Genomic DNA, 23,885 nt, shown 5'->3' on the forward strand with positions numbered 1-23,885 from the left:
CTAGTTTGGCTGCTGTGAGAAGGTAACACAGAAGTTTTGCAGCCAAATTTCACTGAAGAAGTGTGAGCAAGGCGGGGTGAGGAATGCAGGGAGCCCCAGGAGGGTCAGCATGAGGCTGGACACTGAGGAGGAGGAGGAGGAGGGAGGGAGGCTTCTATAATAAGAGCCCTGAGTCAGCCAGGCTCATTCCTAATCAGGTTTTGTTGAAGCAGAGGCCTTTGTGGTTTGGGGTTGTTGTAAATGTCCCTTGCAAACCACATCCTCAGCCTGCGGAAGGCAGCGATGTTTATAAACCTCCTCCCGACCTGTGTGGCTTTGCCATTCCCCTGCTTCCTTCCCCTTGGCCATGCGTGTTTGAAACTCTGCCAGCCAGATTTTGTGAGAGAGGCATCCCCCCTCTGGGGTTCTGGTGAGGATTCTCTCTCTGCTTTTTACTTTTTAGTGCTGTAAAGGTAGAACTTTTTCCCCTCGGGGCCTTCCCCCCCCCTTCATGTCCTGCCCCGACACCTCGTCTCTAATCCGAGTGTCAGGCCCCAGCCAGATGTTCCCACACTGCACTCAGAGCTTCCTCCCAGCCTCCTCCAGCCCCCAACCACATCCCATCGTGCTGGGTGTGTTTGTGAGGCACTGCTGGGCTCTGCTTGTGCAGGTGTGGTGACAAGGGAGAGAAGGGGACAGGGTAAATGTGTGCCTTAATTTCTATAACCCAAGATTTCTGTAACTGTCACAATGTTAAACTCTCAAATCTCCCTGCAACTGTCAACCTTTCCCTTCTTCTTGTCTGTCTCCTGCAAGGGATCCCCCAAATAGTCTGTGGAGTTCCCAGGAGCATTCAGGACTGTTCCCTTTGTACTTTTGTCTCTTCCCAACTCCCTCCTCCTCTCTGTCACAGAGGTAGCTGAACACTCTTAGAACCCTCAGAGTGTCTCCACAAGCTGTCTTCAAGGCAAGAATTGTATTCCAGCTGTGCAGATGAGATGGCAGGAAGTGGGAAGTGACCTGTCCAAAGTCCCAAGGTGGCTGTGGTGATGCTGGGAGGAGAATCTGCACTCTGATGCCCAGCCATAGTGCTTTGACTATGAACCTGTTTGTGCCAGCTCACAAATTGAGCAGTGACTAAGTCAATAGACACTAGTCCCATTCTACACCATGCCATGACCCAAAATCCATTTTAAGCCCATTATCCAAACCATCATGGGATGGAAGGATGTGATCAGTATGTTGGTGCTAAACAGGAGTGCACTTGGGGAGCATGATTTGGGTCTGAAAAGCCTTCCCAGCATAGGCTGTGCTCCATTTGATGGGAAGGAGAAAAACTACCCTGTCACTGTTTCAGCTGAATCCAAGTGCAGTAAAAGAACAGCTGTGGAGTTCCTGACCCTGTGTTTTGTACACTTTTTGGAGAGGGCTCTACATGGCCTGAGAGTGTAGATTCTGTGAAGCTTCTTGTGTAAGAAGTGACTGTGTAACTCAGCATTTCCCTTCTCCACCAAGGAAACCAAGTCCTTGCTGCCTCTTGTCTCAGCCCTCAGCAGCCCTGAATTGCTGCTGCACGTTCAGGAGGCACAGATTGAGCATTTGTGCATTCCCAGAGGCACAGGAATTCCCCAAGCCCCTGCCAAGGGAAATGAGAGCTGGCTGCTTGATGCATCTTGACAAGGGGCTGATGCTCCCCAGCGTGGGCATCCAGCGCCATCTCCTCTCTGACTCTGCTTTCCAAGATGGAGCAAACACAGCAGCTTTGCTAAAATTACATCTTAGATAGGAAGAGGTGGCTTGGGAGAGAGTGGAGAGCAGGCAGGGGTTTATTTTTGGACCGTTACTCCCCTTGAAAGGCCTGTGAGATCTCAATCTTCCTTTTTTCATCACTTCACTTATTGTGTGACAGCCACTGGCTTCTGCAGCAGGAAAATTGGTGGCTCATCTGCTGGAAGGCAGGTGTGGATAGACAAGGTAGGAATCTCCCCCCAGGCAGACTTTGCATGCCAATTTAAACCTGGCTTCCCCTGCAGAGGGATGGCAGAGTAGGTTAACCCTGACATGCTTAGGAAGGCCAGGAGTGTTTCACTTTGACACTTTAATGGCTGGAGTCTTGTTTTGGAGAAAATTCCCAGGGGCTTGGAGAGCAACATATATGGGAGTGGGCAGTGGAATGTTTTGCAGAAAATCAGCTGATGTGAAGATTGGGGAATGGATAAAGCTGGACACTGCCATACATTTAAACACTGGTCTGTTTAAAACACAGATCTCGTGTTTTCTGCAAGACGTGGACTCTGTCTCCTTTACACTGAGAGGAAAAACTGGAACTTTAGACAAAGCTGCACCAAGTGAAGACTTGTTTTTCCCTTTTCCTCATTCTCTTCCTTCCACCCTTGTATTGCAGCCCTTAAATTCTGGATCACAGCCCTGCAGGTACCAGGGCTGTCGAGGGAAATCATGCCTGACCAATCTAATGGGCTTCTGCACTGAGAGGATTGGCTCAGTGCATGAGGGGAGAGCAGTGCATGCTGTTTATCTTCTCTTTGTCAAGGTTTTTTGGATACCATCTCCCAGAACTTCCTCACAAGACAAGCTGATGAATTGCAGACTGGATAAGCAGGCAGGTGTATTGACAACTGAGTTTCCTGGCTGAACTTCCAGGCTCCTGCTCTGATCAGTGGCTTGAAATCCAGCTAGAGGCCAACCACCCACCCCAGGGGTTGATGCTGGGGCTGATACTGGTTATCTTATTCATTAAGGGTTTGAATAGTGGGGCAGAGTGGCACCATCACCAAGCTTGCAGATGATATGAAGTTTGGAGGAGTTGATACACCAGATAAGTGTCCTGCACTACACAGAAAATGAAATACAGGAGGCCTGACTTATACACTGGAGGGGAAAAAAACTACACAGAGAAACAAGAAATCCAACAATTTTATATGGTGATGTTAGAACAGATTGCCTAGATAAATAATGGAGTGTCTGTCCTTGGAGACATCCAGATCTGGCTGGACATGGCCCCGAGGTACCTGTTTGAGGTGACTTGCAGGGTGACTTCAAACCTTAAAATGTTTGTGACCAACTTCTGCAGAAAGTTGGGCAGCTTGGCTGAACCTGACAATAAAATTGGACTTTGCCTGAGCAGCTTAATGAGACTGAGCCCTTCCCTCAGTGAAGTGGGAGACAGAAGTGACTGACAGACCCAAGGGAAAGCTGCAGGCCCAGCAATGTCCCTGCTGTGAGCTGGTCCGGGGCATCCAGCTTTGGGGTGATCAAAGCAGATGCCAGGAGGCTTTTCCTAGAGCCTGAGAGAAGGAAAAGTGATGGGGTGACAGAGTGGCAGTGCTGTGGTGCAGAGCTGGTTGTCTGGTTTGCACTCTGGCAGTGTAAACTGTGCATCCCAGCTCCCTTCCCACTGCCCACATGGAAGACATCTGTGAGCCTGGGAGTGCCAAAAATCCTCCTCCTTCCTGCCTGTGCTGCCCTGTCCTTCCCTCTGTCTGCTAGTGGTTATCACTTCAGCCAAACTGCTGGCTTGTGACGTTCTGTGGCCCTCTAGTCCCTCATTATCACCTTCCCACCCTGCCACAGGATTCCTAGACATCAGTCATGCTCTCCCTCAGTCTCCCTGGTAGCTGATCCATTCTGCACAGTGTTTTAAGATGGGAACCACATTTTTTTTTCCGCTTCCCTACATGTCCTGACCTGGCTCCCCAACTCCTCCTGGGTGACTTCCAAAGCCTCTGTTTGCATTTCCCTGCTTGCCTGGAGGCATGTTGGGATCCCACCGAGCCCAACTCCTCTTGCTTTAATGTGTCTGACCTCGGGGATCAATACTCCTGTTTTGGCCAAAGAAATAACGGTGCATAACGAGGTTTATAGCATCGATTCCCTAGGCAAGGGCTCTTTGTTTTCACAAGCCACCAAGCTTGTCCCTCCCTTCCAAATAACCTGGATTGACAAATAAAATGTAAAAAAATCAATAGTCGTCTCCATGCTTTTCTGGCCCGGGGGCACCGGTGTGACCTGAACACCCTCCCTTTCCTTCTCACCTCACCCTGGAGCAATCAGTGTGTGCTGCATCCCCACCTTGCTGGGCTGCTTGGGGTCTGATGATGGATGTGTTGCTGCTGCATAGAGGGAATGGAAATTATTTCCTGCTCAGGAGTGCAATTTAAAAGCGTTGGGCACAGGGAGAGGAGCTGTCAGCTGCTCTTGAGGTGTGCTCAGAAGTGTGGGTGGACAGGATGTGCTCCTCATTCCCTCAATGTTGTCATCGGATATGCAAATGTTGCCAGTTATTGGCTCATTTTTTATTTTTCTTTTTATTAGTTCCTATTGCCAGTGAACACCTCCCTTGATTGCAACTTGTGATCCCCTGATGGGGATCTCTGGGAATCTGGGTTTTTTTACATTCTTACCATCTTTCCCTCTGTCCCTGACAGGCTGGGAAAGGGCATATTTGTATTGTTGCTTGTTTTATAACCCTTTTAGTCATCCCTGTATCCCACCTTCAGAGGAAGATGTACACAGTGTACCCTGCTGTCTGCCCAGGGACCAAGGCAGATCCTGGCCCTACCTGACTCGTGCTGCCATTCCCCCAGTGAAGTTGGGAAACTCCCCCAAAAAGAATTTGAGAAAACACTTTTGTAGTTGTTGCTCTTGATTACAATTTGTTGAAGTTTTAAGGCAATAATGGCATTGAGTTAAAACCAAATTTGAGATGCCACCCTGGAGAAACAGTCATGCACATATATGTGAACTTCTCTCTTTTCTGCTTTTTACCATGACCTTCTGTTCCACAAATCCTCCTCTCCCCAGCCATTATTATTAGACAAACTCTGGAAAAACACAAAAGCAAAGGTGCAGGTCTGCCTTTGGACATTCTATACGAGTCTGCTGGGCATCCAGCTGGGCCCTGGGGCTTGTGTCATCATTTTGATGGGAAGGGTGCAGGGTCTCCTCTCAAACTCGGGGAGGAGGCTCTTTTTTCTCCAAGTGTCTTGCTATAAAATGGAATTTGTCAACGGAGAGTAATATTCATGTATTGAAAGGCTGTTCAGCCATAATTGGTGCAGGGGGTGTTTGTGAAAAGGAATTACTGGTCTTTGCTTCCTGGGACAATCTTTTCAGTGATAGTGGAAGGGTAATGGGTTTGGTGTAAGCAATGTTTGGTCTTGCTGTTGAAAAATCTTCTTACCTTAAGGGACAGCTCCAAAATCCACCCAGGCACTGAGGTCTGATCTTTCTGACTTTTAGAAACGTGAGGCTGAGGAACAAACCTCCAGTTTCTTGCGCTGTTGCTTGTGTTTGTCTCCTTTTACCTCAACTTCTGTGACATCTTTCTCACTTGGGTCTCTGAAGCTCCAAGTGTGGTTGGTGTCTGCTCCCTGACTGTCCCCTAAATACCTCTTGGATATTTAGGAAAGCTGTGGGTCGGTGATCAGAGCAGGTGAGCAGGAATCAGGGTTTCTGGATTGTCTCCTCAGCTCTGCCACCAACTGCACGATCTCAGTTGAGTCCTTTGGTGTTTGTTTTGTGACCTGATCGTCTTTACAGTCATTTTTTTCTCCTCTAGGTCTTCCAACAAGTGGATTTCAACAAGAAGCCAGGGCGAATGAGTTCCAAGCCCATAAACTTCGCTGTGATCTTGAAGCTTTCCAATGCCAACCTGCAGGAAAAGGCCTTCAGAGTAAGTGGGACCTCAGCAGCTTCTCTGGGACCCACAGAGCAGCACACAGTGACCTCTGTGCCCTGTCCCATAAGGCTGGAGACTCCTTTCCCAACCACTGTAGGGTTTGGTTCCTATGCAATATCTTTATTTCTGTTTCTCCTGCTCAGGATGGACTCATTGACCAGCTCTATGACCTGATGCTTGAGTATCTCCACAGCCAAGCCCACAGCATTGGGTTCCCAGAGCTGGTTCTGCCCACTGTCATTCAGGTAAGGTGTGAAACACTTCTTGGTCATGCCATGAGTGTACACAGGGCAGGGATAAAGTCATTGAAGCTGACAGTGAACTCAGGATGGCCCTCAAAATGAAGGGAGAGCCATTCACCTTTTAATCTTAATTTTTATTTGTGTTTTGGGGAGTTCTCAGGGAGGAATAGAGGCATCACATCTAAGTAGGAGGCCGAAGGTAGGTGAAAGTGGCTGTGGAGTTTGCCACTGTTGGGAACCAAAGTGGAGCAGAGGCTGCATGACTGCTGTGGGGATGGGGTTTGGGATGGGGAACTCAGGTGAGTTCTTGGCATTCAGAGTTGTCTGAATTGCTGTGAGCCCGTGCTTTTCCTTGCCTTCAGCCTCCCTGAGGTGCTCTCCACAAGATGGCAATGTTCCCTCCTTTCTCCAGCCACCGGGGCACTTTCTCCCGAGTCCCTCCACACAACATAGTGCAATTCTTGTCTCCATCCCTCCTCCTTGCTGCCCCTCACAGCAGTCTCCTTTGCCTCTCCCCTGGCATTCCATGGTGCAGGGTGCTCTTCCTGGCCACTTCCCTGGTTTTGTACCTTACTGCCCACAATAAAACAGCCCAGTAGTACAGTGCATCCCTACTGTGCATCATCTTTCCCTGATACCTTGCTGGCTCAATGACTCCAGTTTTGAATGAGCCGTGACCTCTCTGCTTTGAACAGTAAGATTATTATTGAATCAGAGAATATTGTGATTTGGAAGGGACCCATGAGGATCAACAATCCCACCCTGTCCCTCAGAGAATTGTCCAAACTCTCTGGCTGCTCTGGCAGCCTTGGGGCCGTGCCCACTGCCCTGGGGAGCCTGTTCAGTGCCCTCTGGGGGAAGAACCTTTCCCTGGAATCCAACCTAACCCTTCCCTGACACAACTCTAGCCATTCCCTCAGGTCTTGTCACTGGCCACACAGAGCAGGGATCCAGTGCTACCCCTCATGAGGAAGCTGCAAACAGCACTGTTCAGTGTAAATATTTTGAAATATGTTCCCTCCCTTCCTCCAGCCCTCTCTATTCTCACTCAGGAGTGGCAGGTGCCACACAGCTTTGGCAGAGGGCTGCTGTCCTGCCCTCCACAGGGACACGAACCCCAGCTTGTTTGGTGCCTGCCACAAGCCCCTGTGTGCTTGCACACCTTGTTGCTGTCATACCTCTGGTTGACATGGGAGCAATGGTTGTGCCCCTCGGGCTGCTTGGGAGGCAGATCTCCGTGTGTGCAGCAGCCTGGCATCTGTCAGGCACACGGCTCTTGGCCGGGGCCGCCAGCCTGGCACAGCCCAGCGCTGGCTGGCAGGAGCTGCCTTGGCTAATGTGAGCTGACAGGCCCTCTCTGTGCATCAGAGCAGCTCCTGTGCTCGCTGGCTGTGCGTGCTCCTCACTTTTTTGGCAGCAAACAAGGCCCTCTCCTCCCAGCCAGCAGCTATTGGGAGCATCGGAGCTGTCGGAGCCGATGTTCTGGCTGGAGTGAGAAGCGGCTGACGGCCCTCTGGCACCGAGCACCTCGTGGCTTCCAAACACACCCTGGGACCAGCCTGGGTTCCTGCAGAGGATTGATGCTATCGGGTTCCTCTTTGGCTGCCACTAACCGCAGCCTCGTGGCGTCTGCCGGGCTGGGGTGCTTGAGGTTTAGCTTCCCAAAATCTCGGAGCCTTCGGGAAGGCATGGGGCGGGGGGAGGAGAGGCTTTTCTCCTGGAGCAGTTCCAGTTAACTGTAAAAATCCATCTGTCCTGACGCTCCCTCCCTGGTGAGCTCACGCTTCTCTCAGCACCCGTCGCACGGAGGCTGCATTCCAGCTGGCCAGGGCTGCCTTCCTCCTCCTCCTCCTCCTCCTCCTCCTTCTCCTCTGGTCAGCGGCTCTGGGAGAAGCTGGGCTGAACTGCCTTCAGACTCAACTTTCCAACCTCCTCCTTGCCTGGAAGGCAGGAAGCACCCCTGGCAGATCAAAGGAAAGGAGAGCCCAGGGGGGACGGGAGATGGGTCAAAGCTGCCGTTCTTGCCCCAGGGGTGACCCCGTGGTGGTCACTGCCTCCATGGGTTAGTGAGGAGCTCAGTGCAGAGCCTCTGGATGCTTGGAAGAGCCTCCTCCCTCCTCTAGAGCCCTGACAGGCATCACAGAGCAGAGGTGGGAGGTTAGAGGGGGGAAAAAACTGGCACTGCTGAGAGGTAGGCAATGCTGGTGGAGGCAGGAGATGGCACGATCCAGGCTTGGCTTGCAGTGAGACAGAAGGGCAGGAGGTGCTGGGCTGCCTTGCCAGCAGCCACTCCTGCTGCTGCTCACTCTGTCCCCAGTTCAATATTCCTCCTGCTTTTTGTGAGCAGGGGTTTGGGCATGATTTGGGCTCCCTGCAGGACGTGCCCAGCCGCTTCAGATCATTTCTAGTTTCCTGCATCACTTACAGTAAGAGGAGCTGTGGTCTCTGCTGGTGTAAACCTTTGGTTGGCAGTTAGACAGAATCAATCCCACTAATCACAGAGCTGCTTAGCTGGGGTGGGAGATCTTAATGACATATATCCACACACATTTATGTCCTGATTGCTTTTATTCTGGAAAGATATGACTTCTATTTGGCAGAGCGGGAAAAGGCATGCACAGACCCTTTTTCTCTCTCTGTCCTTTATCTTCTTTTACCTCCCTGGTTGTGTTCCCTGCCTCTTAACACGGGACTGAGATCTCATTACGTTTCATTAATATCTGTGGCAGATAGTGGTGGGACTGTGAGGGATTGCAAGGCTGGGAGAGGGGGGGGGGGGGGGGCAGAAATGAAGCACAGGGGCTGTGAGAGCAAACACACAGCACCAAACTGCACTGATAGAGCCTGAGATTTCACAGGATTTCTGGTGACACTTCTGCAAGGGAAGAAAAATGATAATGTATGTGGCAGCGGATGAAATGGATCTGGGGCTGCAGCTGTGGGGATCAAGTGAGATAAATCGAATGACAAATGCATCTCTCAGTGGAGATAAATATGCAGCACCTATAAAAAATAAATATTTTAGAAAGGGGGGGAGTGAGGGTAGGACAGGCTTCGTCAGCAGGAGAATAGTTTTGCTGATGGTTTCTTTGTACTGTTTTGATGGGCTGTGTGCTTTGTGGAAAGCAGGGAAGGTCTCTGTTTTAAATCTCATTTTTCTGAGGTGGTTGTGTGATGGCAGGTGTGTGTGTGCTGGGGATAAAGGGACAAGGGAAGTCCCTGCTGCTGGTTAATGGGGGAGATCCTCCATGTGTGTCACAGACAGCAGGTCCTGCAGCAACATACCCATCAGCAGAGCAGTGCCCTGGCAGAGAGGGGCTGGGTGTGACTGTCACCTCTTGATTAACATTTAAAACCTCCCCACTTGGCATGTAACATCAAGCCAAGGCTTCACAGGAGGGAGACATCTTCATCCTTCCCCCAGTTCTGTCTTTTGAGGCAGAACATTTGAAGCCATGGGTAGGGGAGGCAGTAATGTATTTGCTGACTGGAAACCCTTTATCTCTATCATGATAGCATCTGCAGGCCCCAGCTGAGATGAAGGTTCCATTGTGGTTAACCATTTTCTTTTGCCTTATTGGATCTCTTTCTCTAAGTCAAGTGTCTGTGTAGAGTGTGTGTGTGTGTGTGTGTATTTATATATGGGTCTAGCAAAGAGCTTGACCTGCAGAATTTGGACAGCACTCCAGAGGCTTGTCTTGGAGTTGGTGAAAACTGTTAGCAGACAGAGTAGTAAACTGGAATTCAAGGCATGAGTCAATGTGGACACCCCCATCTTTCATTCTGTCATCAGGAGCATCCACTGCTGCCTCAGCTTTTATCTTGGAGGTGTCAGAGCAGTGCAGTGGTGTTGGAGAGTTATTTTGTAGATTTTTATGTGGTGGGGGTGTGGGTTTGAACCCTCAAAAAGTCAGTGGTGCCAGTTGGAGCCGGGTTGGTGCACTCAGACATGAAGCCAGTCTCACCTTGCTGACTCTGTCCTGACCCACCTGGAGCAGCACCAAAGGATGCTAAAGGCCCTTACTCCCAGCCCACACACGCACCCCACCCCAATTTTAAATCTCTTTTCAAACTCTGCCTTCAATCCCAGCCATCAGCCTCACCCACAGCCCATTGTATTTAATATTCCCATCCCAATATCGACTGATGTTCCCCACAGACAGCTTTCCCCATTCCAATCCTGGCTTCCCTGGGCCTCTGGCCATTTAGTATCCACTGTTATTCCTGGTCTTCATGCATCTGGTCCACAGTCCTCCTCATTATTTGACAGAGCAGGAGACAGAGCTATTGTAACTGCAACAGCAGCTGGAAGTTGAAGCCCCAAGAGCACAGACTTTTTCCTCCTGGCTGCTTGAACTCCACTGATCCATCTTTTCAGAACAAAGCAGTGTTAAAGGGTGCAAAACAGCTGGTTTTGAGCAAGGCCCCTGCTGTGGGTAACATAGAAACATCTGGCCCATCACTGCAGCTCTTTGCACCCTCCCAGCCCAGGGAGGCAGGACCCCCAGGCCTGATCTGGGCGATTGCCTGGAATATGGGATGAATTAAAGGGAAAAGATGCCCCGGTGCTGTCACTGCGGGTGGGAAATGCTTTTTCTTTTTGCTGTTTATGAAAACTTTCATATTGCTTTCATTCTTCCTCTCCTTTTCCTCCTCCCAGCTGAAATCCTTCCTGAAGGAGTGCAAGGTTGCCAACTACTGCAAGCCCATCCGGCAGCTCCTGGAGAAGCTGCAGGAAAACTCTGCCTACATCTCCAGCAAGCGCCAGAGAGCCGCCTTCGGCGTGGCCAGCAGGGAGGCTGTGGTGAGTCCTGCTGCTTCCATGTGGCCTTCCTGGAAAGGCAGCCAGGCTCTGGATGCTAGGCTGAGCTTGTGGCAGCGGGGGGAGGAGGAGGAGGAGATCCTGGAAACGGTGGGGCAGATGTTCACAAACAACCGAGCCCCGGGAAGGCTGAGCAGCCAAGAGCCTCATGGAAAACACAGCCCATAAATTGTATCCTTCTGTTGTTTGTAAAGCACACACATGCATGGAAATGCCTTGCTTTGCTGGGGCATTGCCTTTGCTGGGAAGTTTTCTTTCATCATCCCGTTCCTGATGAGGAAGGTGCCCAAAGTGATGGGGGGATTCTGCCACCTTTGCAAGCCCGATAACGGGTGAGCTGTGTGTGTCCTCTCTGTGAGAGGAAGTAGGGAGACTGGCTCTTCCTTGCCTGGCAGGAGGGAGGTGAAAATATCTCTGTCTGCAAGGTGATTGACGGGTCAGAGCAGTCTCTGTGGCCACATGGTTTATTGGAAAGTCTGGAGTTCTGCATCATTGGAAGCTCCACCCGTTGGCATGTAGCTGAGCACGGAGCAGCAGTGCAGTGCAGACTAATGTGTCTGCAGACACTGAGGGGCAGAGACTGCAGGAAAATCAGCCACTGAAATCCTGGCATATCAGTGCCAGGACACAGCAGTGCTATTCTGGGATTAAGGGGTTTGGTGGGACTGGGTTTGACGTGACTAAGCAGTCTTTGGTTCTGTAAATGCCAGTCTGGGTTGGGCTGGTTTGTGTCCCGTCTGGAGCAAGGCAGTCTGGGGTTTGTTGGTTTGTATTTTTGTGGGCAGTGCTGTGACCACCCACCCACTGCAGAGGCAGAGATTTCAACCTCCCGGGCTCTCCACGAAATGGATGAGCTGGGGAAGGTCTTTAGCTAAACAAAAACAGGGTTTCCAACAACTCTGCCACTGTCTGCTTTTCCCAGCAGCTCTGGCTGCAGTGCCTTGTGTAAGAACCAAATGATTATTTTAACATCTTGCTGCCTGGGTGTCTCCTGGTTGGTGCACCTGCTTTCCCAGGGATATCTGGGTGACATCAGTGTGAATCAGGAGGGGCTGGCTCTGGAGTGGCATCAACAGGCACCTGCCTTGAGTAAAGGAGGCTGGTTAAGGGAAGGACACCAGTTTGCCAAGCAGGTTTGGGGACTGCTGTTCTACCATTTCAGGGGATAGAGTGAAGTGTGAAGTACTGCTCATGGAGGACGCCAGATTTTCTGTGCAAACTGCATTTGTGCACCACTGTGGTGTTGTCCTGTGGGAGGAGGGAGCCTTCCCTTCATTTTCTGGGATATCAGTGCTCCTGGGAGCACTCAGCACTTCTATGGGGTGGAAAAGCCACAGTGGCTTATCTTTTGTGCCCAGAACCCAGGCTGGGCCTGTGTTTCCCCCTTACACCTTTACAAGCAGATGGTGTAGATTCCCAAGAAGGGCCAAAGCTCCTATGGAGGCTGGGCTTCCCAAAAGCATTTGGAGTGTCCCTCGAAGTCTGGGTTGTTTCCAAGCTGTGTGGGGCATTGGCACCTCTCCTGAGCAAACACTGCCAGAGAAGGGAAGGGAAGGAGGGCTGAGGGAAGGGGAGGTATGTGCATGTCCCCCTTGCCAGCAGGAGCAATTGAAAGCAAATGCTCTCTGGTTTTCCCATGCATTTGTCCTTGTTCCACTGTGGAAGCCCAGATTCTAAGCTAATTCTTTCGGCAGTGTGCCAAAATGTGGCTGTCATGGGGAATTACAGAGTGGTGGGTGTGCTTTGGAAAGGGGGTAGATACCTGAGGGACTGTTTCAAAGAAGAAATGGCCTGGGGATTGAACTTAATGCTGTGGGGTTGCAATGTTTAACTTAACATGGAGGGACTGTGGAAGGATCCCTCCTCACATCCCAGGAACTGTGGTATGGAGGGACATGCACACCAGATGTGTTCAGCCTGACTTCTTCCTTATTATTTTGAGAACTTAACTTTTTTATTGTCATTGTTAAGAATGAAGAGCCAGTGCTTTTTTTTTTTTTTTGAGAGCACAGTGCTAATAGGTTACTATAATAATTAAGGTCTTTATGAGGGAGAGCCAAGAAAAGTGGAGCCTGCAGCTGAAGTTGGATCCAGATGCTTAATGTACTGCTGCTGTGATTTTTGGTTCCTCTGCGCTGGTGTGGGCCCTGGATTGGCAGGGGAAGATGCAGGGAAGGAGATGGACCTGCAGTGTGTGCTGGGCTCCCCATCAGACCCCTGTGCTGAGCTGGGGTCCCCTCATTTTGAGAGCAGTGCAGCCCCTCAGGCTGTCATGCTTCATGAAAGGGGAGGTGAGGGAGTGAGCTGGTGGAAAGCTTTGCCTCCTTTCCATGGCATTTCCAGATCTTTGTTCATCCCCATCTCACATTTCAGATTGAAAGCTTTTCTGGAGGGTGGAGGATGATAATTTTGTTGCTGTGCAGGGCTTAGTCCATGCGGGGTGTTCCCTGATAGCAGAGTGATGCAAAAGCTGCAATAGAAGGAGAATTCCAAAAGGTTAAAGTGGGTGGGATGGCATCCCCTCTCTCAAAATTCCCAGTGAGGTGTTCTGACTAGACAAATGCGATTGTTTTAATGGTCTTTTTTATCTCTGGGTTCCAGCACACTTGCAAACCAAAAGAGCTGTATCAGGCAGAACAAACACTTCCCTCTCTGTAAGAAGAGCCTTTCTCAGAAGCTGTCCATACCAAGCAGCCTCAACAAATCACCTGATTACAGCTGGCAGCACGAGCTGAGCCCGATCTATAAGTGGGGTGCCTTTGTGCTGCTCAGGAATTGCTGCTCTGGCCAGAGGAGTGGGTTGGGTGGGCAGGGGGGCCGTGCTGGATCTGCGGGCTGGGGTTGGCACTGGTGTCAGCACATCGGCTGTGCTGCTGGGGAGGAGGCACAAGCTCCAGCCCTGCAGACCTGGAGACATGCTACAGACAGTCTAGGGGGGTACTGGGAGTCTGTGCCTGAGATTCCCAGAAAGGGTGTGTTTGGCTCAGTTTGGTGTGGATGGTGGCTGCTGTAGGTGCATAAATGTGCTGTTGGAACTGGGTGATGTTTGATTGTCGAGCTCAGAGTACCAGCAGCAGAGACCACGGGTCACCTCCACTTCCCTCCCAGGGATGGGCCAAATCAGGACCTGGTGTAGGCTGGTGCATTTCCCTTCACAGCACAGACTGAGTGCTTGGTTCCTGGCATGAGCTGGGGACTCTGTGCTACTGTCCATGCGCAGTCCTGCTCTTCAACCAGCCTTCTCCCCATGCCTTGGCTCACAACCTGCAGCCTCCACCCCACAGCTCCCTCCTTTTGGGGCTCAGCTCCCCAGGAGCAGTTGATTTGAGATCTGCTGAAGAATATTTAAGCTGCTGCCGTGTTTTCTGCTGGAGTCATTCTCACCCCTGATCAGGAGCACTGTGTACACACAGCTGCCCATACAGAGCTCTGCAGTTTTCCCAGCCCTAGATTCAGGATACTCCTTTTGGATCTGTGCTGACCTTTGGGTGTATCTATGCTAAGCTTTATTCCTGTTGCTCATTCCCTTCCTCCTCTGCCTGTTTCAATTCCTGCTTACTATATGTCATGTCTTTCTGCTTAGATTAGGTTGACTTTTTTTACTGTGGGGTAATGCAAAGCCTCTGGGCTCTGTGGTGATCCAGGTAACAGTTCTGTGGGGGTTTTTAGTAAAGGGATGTTGGCAGATTAAGAAGAATGTTTCTAATATGACATAGCAGCACCCCCTTTCAGCACTGACATGCCAGATGATTGAAGCATAAAAGAATTTTTAACCATTTAATTGGCTTCCAACCATTTAGGGTGTTTGCACCTCCTTATTCTCCCCGCTTGGGCAGCAGAAAACAGGCTCTGCACTTCTTCATGCTCTCCTCTCTCCAGGCTGGGATGAGTCCAAGACCCTGCAGGGGAATGTTTGTTTCAAAAATAAACACTTGGCTGTGGAACAGGGGGAACAGGCAATCAGACATTTTTGGTACTTAGAGCTTGTAAGTGCTCGTGTGATGTTTTCCTGAATTAAAAGCAAGGACTGAGCAGGTGATCAGATGCCTTCATTGAAGGAACAGGGAATAGAGATTTTGTCCTGATAGATCCTCTAGTCTGTCCCTTTTTTATTCCTCCCTTCAAGTTTCAGTTGAAGTAATTCCTTTCCCAGTACAGCAGCTGCATCATCTGCCTTGACTTCTTTGTTGGCATCTTCTCACTGCAGCCAGAGCAGAAGTGAATGTTCAAGGCCAGGAGAGTAACAGTGGATCCCAGGGGGCATTGACTCATTTTAGGAGAACCTCTTGTGAGTTCTCAGCAACTCTGAGAATCAGGCCTCGCCTAGAAAGCAGAAATAGGAATCTGGGAACCCACATTTCATGCTGAAACAATCTGATCTTCCATAAGCTAATGCATCATATAAACCACCATGGATGCTCCTTTGTGAGGACTTCATGCTGTCCTTCAGTGCCACTGGTGTCCTGTGCTTTGGCATCACATTATTAAGCTGTTTCATTGTCCAACCTGTCCCTTTCAGCTTTTGGCTTCCTCTGGTTTCCCTGCAGTGCTCAGGCCTTGCTTTGCCTAAGGAGAGCTGTCAGTCACAACCACTTCTGGCTCAGTGGTTGCTTAAATAACTGTGGCTGAAGTCACACTTAGCCCTCCTTGCATTCTTAGTCATGGTTGCCAACTTCTACCCATAAGCTGAGAAAATGTGGTTTGGGAAAGGGTCTTAAACCTTGTGCTCTTGACTCCCTGTGTCTGCCAAAATGGAAAAGTGCTTTGAAAACCTTTAAATTTGTACCCCCTTCTCTCCCCAGGAACAATGGGAGAAGCAGGTCAAAGAGGAGGGGACACCTCTGACCAAGTATTACACTCAGTGGAAGAAGCTGAGAGAGAAGGAGATACAACTGGAAATCAGTGGCAAAGAAAGGGTAAGTTCTAAATCCCTGATTTACTGGGCATCATCTGTGCCATGGGAAGACAAGAGCCACGTCCTGGCAGCAGCAGGGTGGTAAGCACCCATGGTGGGGGTGGCTGGTTGTGAGGTGGGCCTTGCTGTCTGGACAGAAGTGCCCAGACAACCATTTCCCACATCTCCTGCCCAAGGGAAGGCTCCTTGGCCACTCCAGGATGCAGGAGGAGGGGGTGGGAGCTCCATTAGGAGTCCAAAGGAAAGCTGTCTCGATGCTAATGCAATGAAAGTGGCTGAGCCAGGCTCCTGGCCAGGCAGCAGGAAACAGATATAATTGGTGTCTCCAGTGTATGCTGGGGAACAATTAAAATAATCGATGGGACATGAGGATGATTGGCTCCCAGACGAGTCCCAGGGCGTGGTAGGAGACCTGGGAGATCCTACAAATGCTCAGTACTGTAGAGCAGGCTGAGAGAAGGGCAGGAGGCTGAAAATCCCCGGGGCAGCCATGCAGAGGGAACAAAAAGCACACTGTGTGCTGGGCAAAGAATGTGGCCTTTGCAGAGAGGAAATTGGGAGGGAGGGCTAAGAAACAGCGAGAAGTGATGGCTGTGAGTGGGGTTAATCTCCTGCCCAAAACTGGCCCTGCTGGTGTGATTAGACACCTTCCTGGTACTGAAGCAGCTTTCACAAGGGGAGAGATCAGCCCTCAGTGCAGACAAGCCCCTGTATTCTATTAAGTGGAGGAGGGGAGCTGGAGCTCCTTGGGGTGTCCAGGACCAGCTGAGGTGGAGAAGGACATTGCTTTCATATAGCAAGACTCAAGAAACCAGGGGAAGTGTGAAAGGCAGTGACAGGGGCTTGTTTTCTGTTGCAGAAAGGGGGCTGAGCAGATAGACTGCAGAGAGAGGCAGAATTTGGAGTCACAATCTTGGAAAGGCCCGTGGCTGCCTGGCATCTCTGCTTGGTGAATGGAGCTGTTGTGTGCCTCGGTGGGGACTGGTAGTTTAATGATGCAGCATTGTGAGCCCCAGCAGGAGAGTGAACACCATGAGGCCCATTAGGGCTGGGAAAATCCATGTCCCATTAGCAGCCATTGGGGGGAAAAAAATAATAACAGGAAAGAAAAAAAAAAAAGATCAGGCTGTCTCTCAGCTGCTCTGAGCTGCAGCCCTGCCTTATATAACAACGCTGACCCTGTCTGCCCATTCCATTTGCTTTTCCCAATGGTTTTTAATGGGATGTGGACTAATCGGCTTCGTGAGACTCAGTAGATAGTAACCCTCTAGCTGGGGATTAAAAGACTGGCCCCCAAATTACCTAATTACTGCTTGTGTGTGATGAACACAGCCCGTATCTGTGAGCTGTGGCTCAGTACAAGTCTCATTCCTTTGCTTTGTGATCACTCCATGGCAAGCAGGGGTTTGGGTGCCTTTATTTTGAGGTGCAGTTCTGTGGTGTCTCAAAGTTGGAGGTATCACAACTCAGCAGGATTCAACACCAGGTCCTTTGTAATATGCTCAGGTTGAGTTCAGCCAGTACTGATGGTCACCCAAAACTGTAGGGTGCCTCTGGAAACGGGGACTTTTCCTAGGCAGTGTGAAAATACAAAGACTAATACAGGACTAACAGCCTCTGCTCCCTGCTGAACACGCTGCCAGCACATGAGGCTGTTGTGTCCACCAGAAATAACAGGGTCTATGGAAGATGTTTTCACCCCCCTGCCTCGTGGTGGGGCTTGCTGGGCTTGAGGACTCCCCATCCCTAGAAGTGTTCAAGGCCAGCTTGGAGCAACCTGGAATAGTGGAAGGTGTCCCTGCCCGTGGCAGGGGGTGGAATGAGATCTTTTAGGTCCCTTCCAGCCCAGACCATTCTGTGATTCTATAGAGGATGGTGGCAGTCTGTCACTGGGTCAGCTGAGGGCAGCTGGTTGGCAGTGCCTTTGGATCAATGCCCTTGCTGCATTTTGCTTCCCAAGTCTCCTCTCTGGCATGGAATGACTGCAGTTTTGGAAAGCCAGCCCACACCCTCCCACCACAGACAGCCCGGCAGGGCCAGTGGGAGCAGAGGCCTCTCACAGTGGGGGGAAAAAAAGAGCAGGTGGGAAGATGATTTAAAATTAGGCCCCTGCAAATGGTGGTCGGTGATTTGTTCCCCTCTCCCCTTCTCTGACCAGCTCCTGACTTTCCATCCCGGTGCTGCAGGTTATTGCTTGTAAGTGCTCAGCTCCCAGGATCAATATTGCCCAGCTGGGGACCATAACCGTGAAACAGGCTGGGAGAAATTGCTGGAATTGGCTGCGGGAGCAAATGCACATCTCCATCTCCCTTGTCTCCCCTCCCCATCCCTCCCTCTCTCTCTCTCTCTGCTGAGAGCTGCCCTTCCACACAGGCTGTGCTTCCCTGCTGTTCCCGTTGGGAGAAGCTCTCAGGAGGGCTGAAGTGGTCGAGGAGGAGCGTGTTGAGGGGTGGTCTGAGGGGTTGGGGGTAGGGGGGAGCAAATGAGTTATTACTCGAGGGGTGAATGTTTCCAAGCAAGCTAATGTGTGCTAATGCCTGAGTGCTTCCCAGGGGGTGTGCAGCCAGGCAGGGCAGCGGGCAGCTGATGTTCCCAGAGCACTTGGGATTTAATTTGCATTCTGATTATCTTTGCCCTGCTGGCCTGAGCCCTTGCGAGTAAATCCTCCCCCTAATCCCCCTCCGGAGAGGTGTAAAGAGCAGTGAGGTGGTGTCAATGGCAAGTGCTTAATGGCATTGATATTGGCTGGCTGCAGCAGGGGGCTCTTGGCCCATTGATCCTCCACGAGGGCGAGTGATGGGGGTGCAGGCAGACCTTTAACAACATCCCTGCCATCTAACCCTGCTGAAATCTGCCCCCAGAAAGACAGCCTTGGTGTAGCTGTCACAGCTTTTGGTGTTGGTGGAAGTCCTGCTGCAGAGAGGACCAGCACAGTCTGTCTTGATTGTGCTGCCTGAGCTTCGCTGGGCTTGCGTGGCTTTCAGTCCAGAGATCCTACAGCCAGCTCCTCGTGGATATCTTGCATTTTTATCCCTGCTAAGGTACCAGCAGTAGATGGTCCATTAGCAAAAGTAGTTTATTAGGTAAAGATCAATAGAGCAGCAGTGCTTTGTGTGTATCAGTCACCTTTGTGACCAGCTCACAGATCTGTGGCTCTCCCAGTTGGCAGCAGACAGACCCAGCCGGTCTTGGCAGGCTGGGCAAAGCCAAGTCCTGTGTTTAAACACTGCATTTTATGTTTAAAAGTACAAATTAAGGTTGTTCTTACTGTTGGTTTGGGGTTTTTTTCCAGCTTGAAGACTTGAACTTCCCAGAAATCAAGCGCAAGAAGCACGATGAAAGAAAGGAGGAAGATAAGAAGGAATTCAAGGACCTCTTCGAGATGGACAGTGACTCTGATGAGGAGAAGAGTGGATTCTCTGTAAAAGGTACAGGGCTGGGGCTGGGCTTGCCTTCTCCTTGTCCAGAATTCCATATGATGTGGGTCAATATGGCCATGGTGGGTTCAAAAGATACACTGGTAGGGAGGGAGAGCACAGGATGATGGTGTTTGAGAGGCTTTTATCTTTCTCTCCTTTGTCAGTCCAGCTCATTTTAAAGCCTTAGTCCTGCATTAGTCTTTTTCTGTGCATGACCTCTCTCATCCCCTTGGCACCTTTCTTCTGTCACACACACCGACCTCAACCTGAGAGCCCAAAAACCAAGAGATGTTTGGCTGGACAGGTTCTGTGCATCGTAGGGGCTGGTTACCAGCAGGAGGATCTTTGATCCTCTCCTTGCATGAACTTCTGATCTATTTATTTTATGGTGACTGACATTCCAAGTGTTCTTGACAAGCCAAGAAAACCTGGAGAACGTGGGTGATGTCACCCTCTGGCTGTGGCCACGAGAGGGCCACAGTAAATTGTGGAACCTGCCTGAGAAGTTCACCACAGAGTCTGAGGATAAACTTGGATGTTCTTTTTGTCATTTGGAATGTTTGGGATATCCCAGGTTTTCTGAATGCGTTGTCATTCATACAACTTGTGCCCAGGGTAAGGTGTGAGGATAAACCTTGAGACTTGCCACAGAACCACTGAGCATCCTCTCCCTCACAGGCATCTGTGGCACAGGAGGAAGAACAGGTTGGAAAAGTTTGATGGCTTGAGGCTGAAGTCAGAGGATTTTTTGTAGGTGATCTGGCAAAGAATGGGAGGGGGACATAAAAGGGGGAAAGGTTTGCAATCCACAAGTTAGGTGTGGCTTTACCCTGGGCCTGTGCTGTGACATCTGTGCATGAGGCTCTGGCAGCTCTGAGGGTCTGCCATCCACTGTGACAGAGTGAGGTCTGAGATCCATGTGATATCCAAGGGCTCTCCCTGCTCTGTTTAGTTCCCACAGCTGTGCTGTGTAGTCTGAGTTTGCACCAGCACTGCAGTGCCAGTGATGGGCCTGGCCTTCCACCATTCCTGGGCCAGCCATCTCTCCTTAGCCTTTGTTCTTAGGAGGGTGTTTTCTGGAGGAAGGGAGCAGCCCTGAAGGCATGTTCCATCTCAAGGAGCAACTGTGCTCAGCCCCACATGGATCCCCAGGTGGTGGGTGGGGGCAGAGGAGCTGTGGTGGCACAGGGTGAAGTCCCCTCTGGCAGTGGTGTGACTCCACAGTGGGCAGGGGACAGGAGACAGGGAGGCTGGAAAAGCATCTGTGTTTTGGGAGATGCACACAATGAGCTCTTGTTCTTGCTCTGTGTGGGGTGTGAGATGTTCCCAGCTCTGCACTCAGTGACTGTCAGAGAAGCCAGTGCTGCACTTCCCTGTGTTTTGTGGGCATTGTTTTCCTGGGTGGCCAGATGCAAGGGAATTTGGGAGGCCCTGCAGCTGCTGTGGCCTGTGTCTTTGCTTCTTCTTTACCTGTGAGATTGAAGGCATAACAATCTCCTCTCCTCCAAAGAGTCAAAAGGAGAGTCTGGGGCAACGGTAGGACTTTGGTTCATCTTAAATCAGCCTCAAACTGCTTCCAAGAGAGGCATGTTGAGCAGCTCATGGCAGAAATCTAGGCATGGAGATAAGACTACCCTGGATGGACCTTTTGGGAGAGGGAAAAAGGTTTAGCTGGAAAACAAGGAGTGCAGTTGAGAATGCCCAGTGATGCTGACCTTGAACAGAGGCGGGGAGAGACCTGACCCAGGACACGTTGGTGCTGTGGAAGTAACTGTGGCACTGGTGTGTTGTGGGGATCTTTAAGCCTCCTGCCCACTGGATCAGGATCCACTGTGGTCCTCCTAAGGAGATGATGCTGCCTCTTGGCTGTTTCTGGTGGTTCCTTTTTTGGCCTCCACCTGGATGTGGTGCTGCCACTCCCAGAAGAAATGGCAGCAGTGTACTGGTGTGTGCAGCAGGGAAAGGGATGAATTTGCAATTGTTTTTTAGTGTTGTGGATCTAGGGGAGGTTCCCCTTATCTTGTGCTGGTGGAGCTGAAAGCTCCCTGCTCATTTCAGCAGGATCACACACCCTTGGCATCCTCCCCAAGGGAGCAGGGAAGGTGGTGGATGCAGACACTTCCATCACATCAGGACAAGCTGCCCTCTGGAATGGGTTTGGCAGGATGGAGAGACTCCCTGGCGGGGGTCTCTGCAAGGGTTGAAGAGGGGAGAGAAACCAGTTTGCACATTTTGGGATCCCCCTGAGCAGGAAAGAATGAGGAGCTGGGGAGGAAAGAGCGTGGATTGATCAGTCTGTGTGGGGGTGGGGAGGTACCTGCATTCCTCTCATTTACCAGCTGGATCTCTGGGAGGAAAGGCAAGGCTGGAAATCATTAATGGCTTCGGGAGAGGTGCTGGGCTGCCTCGTCATGAGGCAATTAAAGGCGAGGAGGGAGCGTCTCCCCGGGCCTGGCAGTAATGAGTGATCTGTCCACATTAGGTGTTGCTGAGCCTTAATGAACTTGAACAGGTTTCTTCATTTATCCCTCGCCTAATCATATTACATCAATTTAATGCCAGACTGGTGGGGGCCAGGGGTGTGGAGGGAGAGGGCAGGGCTTTTCATTTCCTACCAGTGGGAAAATTCCTGCTGTGGCTTGTTGGCAGCTGAGGAGTAGGGGGGCAGAAGTGGTTCCCTACAGCCCCCTGAGCACTGTCTTCTGGGGTCTCACTGATGCACTTGTGCCTCAGGAGGTGGAATTTGGGACTTGTGTGTGAGGGGAGGCTGGGGAAGTTCAGTGAATTCCTGTGTCACAGCAGGTAGGAATGACCCAATCCCTGCCCACACTTGGTTTCGTGCATCCTCTGGGCTGAGCTGGTTGCCAGATCTCTTGGTGCTTTGCCTGGTGTTTGATGGATGAGAGCGTGCCCTGGGTTGTTTCCTGAGCTGCTCAGGTGCCCATCACCGTGATGGGGTGCAGTGGGCAGCACTGCAGTCCATCTCCTGTGGAGCAAGGGTTCGCAGTGCCTGGGAGCTCCAGCCGTGGGATGTGGCTTCCCATCCCTCAGGGGGAACTGTGCTGGCAGAGCTGACAGATGGGTGAGAGCAGAGCAGACAGGGTGGTGACAGGGAGCTGGGAATGCTGGCAGCCAGCTTATTGATGGCTCTGTCTCCAGTTCAGTGAGTTGCATAGGTCAGCTGCTGGGCAGGGAGGGTGGGACAAAAAACAGGCGCCGTGGTGTGGCCCAGGGACCACAGAGTGAGAAAGATGTACAGGCAGCTTCCAGGCAGAGTCTGAATTGTGAATAAATAGCTTCTTGAGCAGTTTGTAAGCTCAGGGCTGGAAGGAGGCAAGAAGCAGCTGGTTCTGCTGCTCCCTCTGTACAGAACTTGTGTTCTGTCATTTAAAAGCCTGGTGGCATTCAGGGCGCCGAGGAGGGAGAGGGGAGAGGCACTCCCCCACTGCAGCAAACCCAGCATGAGTAGAAATCTGGGTCCAGAGGCTCAGAAGTGGATGGTTTTCCCACAGGCCAAGCACCCAGGGGCTCTTAACCCTTCCTGCCAGGCTCCCTTGGACCTGGCTTGCCATCTGCAGAGGGAATTTTCAACAGCAGTGCCTGTTCCTAGACACTTTTGTTGTGACAAACAGAGGGAACAAAGTTAAGAGAGGTTTACAAGGATGCCCTGAACCAGAGTCTACCCCTGTGCTCCACTGCACTAACCATGGAAGGTGGAGGTGGGTGTGACACAGGCACCACCTCTCAGTAGAACCAGCCCTTTTCTGGTCTCAGCTGTGGGATTTATTCCCTCTCCTTTCAGCAGGCTCGTTTCTTCTCCCTGTACTCCTCTGTCTGTCCAGCTTTCCTGTCTCTCTGAGCAGGGCAGGCAGATCCAAGATGAACACTTGGCTGCTGTGCCAGTGGTGCTCCATAAGTACCAGGTAGCAGCAAATCCTGGGCTTCAGCAGTAAAACCCTGCTGTGGGTTCTGAGCTGATTTCTTTGACTCTGTCCTGGCCTTCCTGGCCTCTAGCAGGTGCCTCTGAAATTAAATCCATCCTTCTCCAGGCCTCTGGTGCAAGAGAGATGTGGCTTTTGATGAGACAGGTGTGAGAAATGTGGAGAAACGTCCCCTCTGGTGTGTGTCTGGCACTCCTGAGCTCTTTGCCCTTTCAATGTCCTCCCTGCACGTGTGCTGCTCCTCACTTTTCCATTTACATGGTGAAAATACTTGCAGGTAAAGGCAAAGCCAAGCAGGCATCAGATGACAGCTCAGAAGAGAGCAGCAAGGAGTATGGTGAGGATGATGATGACGAAGAAGGAAGTTATGAAATCGAGGAGGACGAGGAAGAACTGGGAGAGGACAGTGAGTCAGATGGTAAGTGGAGCAGCTGGGCAGAGGGGAAGGGAATTCCTGACAGCACTGGTGCCTGAAGGTTCCTTTGCTCTTGTGAGCTGAGAGTGTCAGGAGGGACTTCACACACAGACACACACCCTGGGTAGGGAGACCTGGCAGTTCTGAGTTACACCAGGGAGAGAAGGGGTTAAGATCTTTTCAGGCCTCGCTCTTAACAAGCCCCCAGTCCCTTTCATCTCTTTTCAGGGGCTTCCTGCAGCGAGGCTCAAACAGACTCCAAGTACAGCCCAGCCCAACAGGGGTACAGAAGCCTTGCTTGGAGATCACAGACCTTGCTTGGAGGCTCCCTGCAGGTCACACACACGTGGGGTGTGCAGGGTGCACGTCCCCTTTCATCTGAGCTGTGCCTGGGGCATGGGGTGCTGCACAGGGTAACCCTTCACCTGCAGCTCCTCCCTGGGCAGGACTGACA

General features: G+C 51.2%; 1 protein-coding gene across 2 annotated transcripts in view; it reads left to right on the forward strand.

Moving 5' to 3' along the window:
- Positions 1 to 23,885, forward strand: part of NOC2L (NOC2 like nucleolar associated transcriptional repressor) — a 43,088-nt gene that overhangs the window by 14,341 nt on the left and 4,862 nt on the right. For both annotated transcript variants that reach the window (XR_003530114.1, XM_027658111.1), the window contains exons 13-18: positions 5,558 to 5,671; positions 5,821 to 5,922; positions 10,580 to 10,723; positions 15,544 to 15,657; positions 18,949 to 19,084; positions 23,294 to 23,434. Coding sequence is in view for 1 of the 2 variants with exons in the window: in XM_027658111.1 (XP_027513912.1) it covers positions 5,558 to 5,671; positions 5,821 to 5,922; positions 10,580 to 10,723; positions 15,544 to 15,657; positions 18,949 to 19,084; positions 23,294 to 23,434 (751 nt within the window). In the remaining variant the exon portion in view is untranslated. The remainder of the gene's footprint in view (positions 1 to 5,557; positions 5,672 to 5,820; positions 5,923 to 10,579; positions 10,724 to 15,543; positions 15,658 to 18,948; positions 19,085 to 23,293; positions 23,435 to 23,885) is intronic.

Source organism: Corapipo altera, unplaced genomic scaffold, assembly GCF_003945725.1.
Source record: "Corapipo altera isolate COAL_440 unplaced genomic scaffold, ASM394572v1 301, whole genome shotgun sequence".
NCBI classification, from domain to species: domain Eukaryota; kingdom Metazoa; phylum Chordata; class Aves; order Passeriformes; family Pipridae; genus Corapipo; species Corapipo altera.